The sequence below is a fragment of the Plasmodium gonderi genome (genome assembly GCF_002157705.1).
Source record: "Plasmodium gonderi DNA, contig: Pgo-contig_4, whole genome shotgun sequence".
Taxonomy (NCBI): domain Eukaryota; phylum Apicomplexa; class Aconoidasida; order Haemosporida; family Plasmodiidae; genus Plasmodium; species Plasmodium gonderi.
The window spans coordinates 13,051-21,823 of record NW_021628943.1 but is presented as its reverse complement, the minus strand read 5'-3'; the positions used below and the strand labels follow the sequence as shown (position 1 = coordinate 21,823).

Genomic DNA, 8,773 nt, shown 5'->3' with positions numbered 1-8,773 from the left:
ATGTTATTTTTTATTATATTAAAATTTTACCAGAGAATACTATTTATGCATTTTTGTATTAATGAATATATGCGTTCTACGTAATTAATATTCTTTAATAAAATTTTGCTAATATGTAATAATTTGAGGTATTTACTTTTTATAACCATATATTTTTTCTGTGTATTTTTCATACATTTTCAGTAAGTTTATATATTTTGCATTACATAAAACATAGAATAATAATGATAAATTTATCCTATTAATACCATTAGCCTTTTTCTTTCTTCTACAAGAATAAATATAATTTTTTATTTTTATATAAAATTTTAATGAACAAAGAAAAATTTATTGAATCAGATTACTTATGACATCATATAAACAAATATATAAGGAAAATTAATTTATTCCCTAAAAATGTTTAAGAAACCGTAATTAATATAGTACAATATATATATTTAGAACATGCAGTAAAAACACATATATATGCTACTAATTAAGCATTAATCATCACGAGCACATAATAATGTGTAAAGGAATAAAACATTATATTTTATAAAAAAATGTGTATAAAAATTTACATTCAAAACATAATATTTATGTATGTATATATTATTAGCATGCCATATGAAAATTCTAGTATATCATATTCGTGTTTAAGTCTGAGTGCAACATACTAAAAAATAATTTCACTTGATATAACACATATTTTTGGAAATTGACAGAGAAGAAAATTTTCCTAAAAGTTCATAAACTTATGTATATATATAAAAATATTAATATATTTCCTTTTGCATAATTAATTATATATATATTATATAATGTACTTTTTGTACTTTATTCTATGCATTTTAGAGGTAATTAAAATATTATTAATCATAACTTCTTTGCAAATGCATCATATTTTTGAGGTGTATCTTCTTTGTATTATTATTAAAAAGAATATAATATAATAAATATTTACACTATTGGATAATATGTTCCTATATTATAATATTATATACTAATTTATACATTTAAAATGGTTTATCAATTATTAGCTAAATGCACAATAAATATGACATATATATAAATAATATTATATTTTAATATTATAAAGAACAAAAATTTTATAAAATATATTGCAATATATAGCAATATTATAACATTTTTTTTCTTACATAAATTATATATATTTTTTAATGTGGTAAATATTCATTTATGATAATATTAATTATTTTAATTTAGTATTATACTTACTGAGCATCATTTATATATAATATTTATAATGAAATACATTTTTTATTATTTAAATTCTAAAATGAATGTTAATACTTCCAATCATAATTTTTTTTAATATGCTCAAATAAATTATACCGTAAATTATTACAATCAAGGAGTAACAATATATTTATTACGTATATACATAGATTATGCTAATATAAATTACGTGAATACTTTATGAGTAGTAGTAAGGTAGTAGTACAATAATATTTTTCATTATATTACAATCAAAGAATGCAAGGCAAATGTATATATATATAAACAATTTAGTATTTTATTGAAACATTATTTTAAATATTATTCCACTGTAATAAGAACAACTTTAATAATACAGAATTATTAGCATAATTATAAATAATTGTAATAATAGAATAAAATGCACGTACACTATTATATATATGATATAAATTATATAATGCTACCTGAATACGTAAAAGTAAATAATGAATAACTGATTGAAATTGATGTCTTTAAATAATTAACTGTTTCTATAAGGATACATGTTTATATTATTATTTAATATAGGAAAATATCAGAAATTACAGAATAACACATGTAATTATAAATGTATGAGCAAATTAATACTAAATAATTATGGAAAAATAATAATGCAAATTATTAAATTATATTTATTTATTATAAAATTTATATATCGAAATATATATATATATAATCAAAAATAAATATAAATGTGCATAAATGAAAAAAATTAATGAGTATTTATATTCCATTAATGCATAATAAAAAATTGTAATATATAAAATATTATAATCAGAATAAAAATTATATTATAAAAAATATATATAAGTTATGAAAATTTACATAAATCAAATTAATTATTAGATAAATATTTATAATAACATGCATTAATTAAAAGAATTAAAAAAACATACAGAAAAAAGCATCAATTTATAACTTGAAACTAATCTATTATCATGTAATATATACTCTCAAGTATAAACTTTCATATAATTCATAAAACTAAAATCTAAAAAAATATTATAATAAATAATACAGAGAAGACATATTTAATATTTATGTATACTGAATAATGACCTAATACAAAATACAAATATTTACTATTAGAGAACAAAATGAATATTAATATAAAGTACATGAAATATTATACAAATTATAATATTCATATCGAATTAAAAGCAATAATATAGAATAGAACATAGTATACGTATAATTCTAAAAATCCAAACATAAACTCAATTAAATTAATTCGGTTATGGTTTTATGCATTTACATTGTACTACAATATAACTGAGATCAATATAATACATATACTTTCATCTATATATATATTATAATAAAATTTCATAGCTCAAAAAAACTTGTATAATATAGAATTATATAGGATTTAAAGAATTTTCGGTCTATATAACATACATTTGATATATTGCGTTTTATTATAAGAAAAAAATTAATTCTTCTCTTGTTAGACTATATATGTTAACCATAATGTCTTATACATTTAGTTATAATGAAGTAATTTTATTTTTATTAATATTAATAAAATTTATTTTATGTAATATTTTAAATACATTTTTTTTGTAAATACACAATAGTTTATTCCAAAATATATTATTTTAATACTTATTAAGAATATTATTTTAATTTATTGATTAAATTTAATGATATATTTCCCCAACGTTTTAAGGATTATGTTACATCTAAATATCCTTATATAAGAGAGTTTATTATAAGAGTGAAATTGGAAAATCTCCGTATGTTGATTTTTATTAAAGATATGCAAGAATGACAAAAAAAGAAATATGCATTCATAACGGATTGTATGTCACTTGGTTTCTGTTTATATCATAAGAAAATGAAAGTGCATCTCATGAAAATTATGCAAAAATAAATTGTATATAATTCATCTACAAGTTACAAGATCTATTAAAAGAACATAAATGTATATATATAGACCCTTTATAGAGTTTCCATATAATGAAAACATATATCGACCAGGAGGATAATAGTGAAATAACATTCCTTGATATATGTGATAAACGTGTTGTTAAATTTGAGGACAAAACTTTTAAAATATTTAATTATTTTGATGAAATATATAATATTATTGAATTCATAAAAAATAGAGTTTATTGAAAAGAATTTTTTATTCAATTTAAACAATATATACATAATTTAATACCATACAGAAAAAGGAATAATTAGCTAATTCACATAATAGAAAAATCTATATGTTCTTATAATGAATCCATTGAGAGTATCCAAAAATGTTATAATGATAATTATCAGTTTAAGCTCTTAAAAAAAAATATATATGTCAACTAAAAACACATTGGTGTATAAAAAAAAAGTGATAACACACTCCAGCTAATACTTTCAGGCATATCAATAGGCAAAAATATTTAGTAACTCATGTTTTATATTCAGATATATTAATAATAATATTCATTTTATATAAGGTTATAAATAAGTTTATTTTAAATAATATGTATTATTAAATAATTCATATTATACATGAATACATAAAAATTAGTTAAAATTAGGTAAATGCTTATAAAAATTTCATATTTTTGAATTGTTTACTGCGTACTCGAAATGCTTCCCTTGCTCAACTAAGTGTAACCGATTTTAGGAAAATGTTAAATAAAAAAAATGAAAATCGTAACAATTTAATAAAATCATTTGAAGGGACATATATAGATATAATTCGAAATCAGTATTAAATAGTTTATAAGTACATTAATCCCACTATAACATATAGTATTAGTTAATCAACAAATATATATTTAATGAAGAAAGATATAATTGCACACAATGATTTTATTATTAATATAAAATGAATGCTAATAAGAACAATTACAGGTAAATATAATTATAAAATTATAAAAAGTATTTCTATGTATTTTGTAATGTCAATATATAAATAAAATATCTATAATGAACGGAACATGCATAAAGTTGAAAAATTATATGATTTATCAAGAAACCGAATAAAATAATAATCTATGTAATTTTCTATTCAAACTTACATAATGAATTTATGTAGTTATACCTACATATGGAAAAAAAATATATATTATCAATATTAATTAAAATTCATATGTGAAAAATAATATATTTTTTTATATCTGCTTAATCAAAAAAATATATATATAAAATACAATGGTTGTGTTATATAAATTTTTGGTAATATAATAATTAATGTAATATTATATAACGTACTATAGTAAATAAAAGAAAACCATAAAAAATATAAAACATTATCATGTATAATTTTATTCATAAGAACATATGTTAATGAATAAAGCATTTATTCCGTAATTAAATCTTCTAAACACCATGTATCATAGGAACAGACAAAAAATATTAACTAAATGAAAGAGAATTCTGTGTCTACTAGCTTAAATATATGCATACGAAATATATAAAAATGCTAAATTTAAAAATATTTATAAGAAGTACGGAACAAATAAAATATGTCAAATTGATCATATGACAATGTAAATATATTGATTATTACATACAGTAGAATTAAGATATTTATCATTTATTTTATGTTACCTACATTCACGTGATATGGACTTTATAAGAATTTCTTATGCAATATGCTATAAATATTTTTCCCTCCCTTACAGGTTATATTCATGATATGTTAAAAATTTGCGTCATCATTCGATTTATTCATTAAGTTTTGAGTAATATTTTTAAATAAAATAGTTTCTTGTTTTAATTTATATTTCATTTTAATACTTCAATAATTCTATCACTTTATAATTATTACTAATTCAACATGTGACTGTGTTCCCTAAATTGTTAATATTATATACAATCCATGTATTCTACAATAACAAAACATACGTTTTTGTCATCACATAATAGATAGACATAAGTGAATAAGCTAGATTGTGCGTCCTTCATACATTCCACTAAGAATAAATATAATTATGAAAAATATATGGAGCATTATAATTATGTGCACATTTCATATATAATTCTTTTTTTTAATGTTCTTTTTTTTGATATATTAATCCTACATATAAAACAAAAAACAACATATTATTTTATTTTATCTTGCATTTACGAAACTTATAAAAAAAGAATAAAGTTTTTGTTTATATGTATTTTAAATTTTTAAACAAATTAAAATTAATATCATAATAAATAAATTTCAAAACCTTATAATTATTTTATTTTAACAAAATAATAAAATAAGATTTATAATAATAATGGTAAAAATATTTCCTAATATATTCAATAATAACATAGGAAATATTTAAAAATTAAGTGAATAATTATGATAAAATGTAAGAATTCTTTAATAAATATGTTATTTATTATATCATAAGATATTATAATTAAAAGAGAAATAATTCTCAATTTTTATAATAACAACATAATTTAAAGTAAAATGTCTATTAATTTATCTAACAAATTGTTCAATACAATTTTTTTAATTCATTAATGACAAATTTTACCAATAAAAAAAATATTTTTACATAAACTAAATGCTTATTATATGTAATTGTAAGAACTTGTTTAAGTGATAAATGTGTCATAAGTATGCATAACATAAAATGTTTATTATTGGAGCATTACTGGAGATAATTGCAAGTTATTGGCCATAAAAATTAATATAGATATTATTTCTTAAATGTAAATTTGGATATATATCTTCTTTTATACTTATGTAATGCAGCAGGTATCTATATTTATTCTATATTATATACATTCTTGCTTATTTTTAATATTGATAAACTGTAATTTTAATTGTTTTAACGATCCAATAGTATGAAAAATTAAATATATAATCAAAATACGAAAAAAAGTTTTGCTCGTAATATATATGTACTTCAATGAAATGTAACTGTAAATTCATTACTTTCTGTAATATATTATGTAGGTATTACATAATTATTGTTTTATTAGAGGTTTATATTATATTATGAAATTCATAACAAGGATTAAAAGACAAAAAAAATGTTATGTAAATTTTGTATATAACGAATATTATCGCACATGTATTATATATATTTATTTATATAAAACATTATAAAGAGGTTCGTGATAAAAAAAGACATTTATTGCACAATTAATCATTGAATATTGTATTTTCAAATTATAAATAAAGACATGTATATGCAAAAATATATATTATTATATGATATTAGGACATATGTATATAATAAAAATGATATAAAGTATAATGTGCTTTGCATTCCATGTCAAAATATAATTTATTGAACAAAAATGAAATTTGCTATATTAATAAATTCTACCAATCTTTATAATACAATAATGAAGAACAGTTTCTATTAAAATCCAAAAGATTAGTAATTAAAAAATCACAAAATAAAAAATAGTAATAGTAACAAAAAGCATGAATTTTTAACTGTAAAATATATACTGTAAACCCTGAACTTATATACAGTTATATCTGATTTCTAAATGCAATTCAAAATATAAGAAAAAATATTCTAAGTTATAATTATGAATTATATGGATGTATATTCATTTTAGAATTATATAATAGGGAATCATTTTATTATAATACATTCACAAATATAAAAATATTAAAATATATTTGCTTATTATTAAATATGTTTATATAATCTAAAGCTTGTGTGAATATATTTATTATTAAGTATTGAAAGAAAAAATATTCCCCTTAGAAAAACCATGATATTACTATAATGTAATATTTATGTGTTACATAGGAATAATCAATATGATATAAAAATATGTAATTTAAAATGTTTTTAATAATGATGACATTTTCTATCAGTACAATATTGTTTATTATATTATTTTTTTGCTTATAATAATTTATTATTGAATGAAATTAATGATTTTTTATATTAAATAATATATATAAAACATAAAAGTATTATGAATATGGAAGATAATGTATGACTTATGTTTTTTAAATAATTACAATTTATATTTCTGAATTTTATAATCATTACCTTTACAAAAACAGAAAAAAAATATATTTTAATTATATATATTTAAATTATTGTATACATTATTATTTTCAAATTTTAGTTCGATTATGAAAATATTTTTCCACAGTGCTCAGATAATTTTACAGAGGCAACAACAGAAAGTTTTACTGCAGGTGCAACAAAAATTCAAAGTGCGTGTCAATTGATTTATTTTATGATAGAAGCTAATTCAAAAATGTGGATTCCATTCATAAATGAATGCAAAATACTTAGCCATTATTTAATATATATTAATAATAATTCGTCTAATGATGGAAAAAATTGTTGTAATTATTTCAACTATAGACTAAAACAGCTATTGAGGCAGTACAATTGTGACATTCAGAACACGCTAACTTCTTATGAACAAATGATAAAAGCTTACACACTATATAATTTATCTAAATATGATATATGTTGGGAACATGTTAAAAATCTTGAAGATGATTCCTTTTTTAACATATCTTTTCTGGAATGGTTGTATTTTTATCTTGCGGACTACAAGAGAAAAGAAAATAAAAGGAGTTTTACATGCCCACGCAATAGCTTTGATTATAAAGAATATTTAAAGCTTCTATCAGAATGTGAAACGAAGAAAAATAAGAATTTCTGTCGTATTATCTATAAATTGCAAGATGAAAATAGTGATTATATGTTGTTTATATGTAAATGTCTAGAAGATGCTAAACCCTTAGCTATAACCAGTGAAACAAATACAATCCGACTTGCTGTAGCTACATTTATTGTATTATGTACAATATTAATAACTGTACTTATTTTTTATAGGGTTAAACATACAAATAATTTAAAAAAAGTCATTGAATTACATTATGTGTTAAAAATAATTATAAATATTTACATTAAGAAAAAAGCATATTAATATAAATATTTTTTCTTCTCTTATTACCAATAGTTTAATTTTTTTGGATTATATTTACAACGCACATTAAGGAAGATAAGGAGTCACTTGAATAATAAAAATAATGACAATTATATATTAAATGATATATTTGAAATGGAATACACAGGTTTAATTAAGGATGAATATAAAATAGAATATACCTCAAAAGGCTATTAAAAAACATTTAATAAATATTAATTATGCGAAATTGTTCTTCAAGTAAAAATACAAAACAATATGAATGTATTCCTGTAATAAATAAGTAAATAATTTTTAATTTATAGGATTCATGGTTTTATGAGTATGAATAATTAATTAGTTTATGTCTAAAGTTATAGAATATATGAATAATGTATGTTATTGATGAAATAATTTTATTTTTATTATTATATTTTTCAGATTATTTTCATTAATTCACTAAATGTATATACACATTTATTAAAATTATATTATTTGAGAAGATATATATATTTATTTATAACGGATCACATTGAAATTTATTTATTTGCACATGATATGACATTTAATGAAAATGAAATAAAATTAATTATTTTTTTTAATGATATAAATTTTCTTATTATAAATATAGTATGCATACATTATAAACTATATATGTAATATATGCAAAGTTTGGTTCTATAATACATATGGAACGTAATTAGATACAAAT

The 8,773-nt window shown here is 18.7% G+C and overlaps 1 protein-coding gene across 1 annotated transcript; it reads left to right on the top strand.

Moving 5' to 3' along the window:
- Window positions 1–7,113: 7,113 nt before the first annotated feature.
- PGO_000045 (variable surface protein) lies at window positions 7,114–8,280 on the top strand (the record flags this gene model as incomplete). The annotated part of the gene is made up of 3 exons (XM_028690696.1): window positions 7,114–7,125; window positions 7,264–7,989; window positions 8,116–8,280. The coding sequence occupies 3 exons, from the start codon at window positions 7,114–7,116 to the stop codon at window positions 8,278–8,280; spliced, it is 903 nt and encodes a 300-aa protein (XP_028546497.1).
- Window positions 8,281–8,773: the final 493 nt, after the last annotated feature.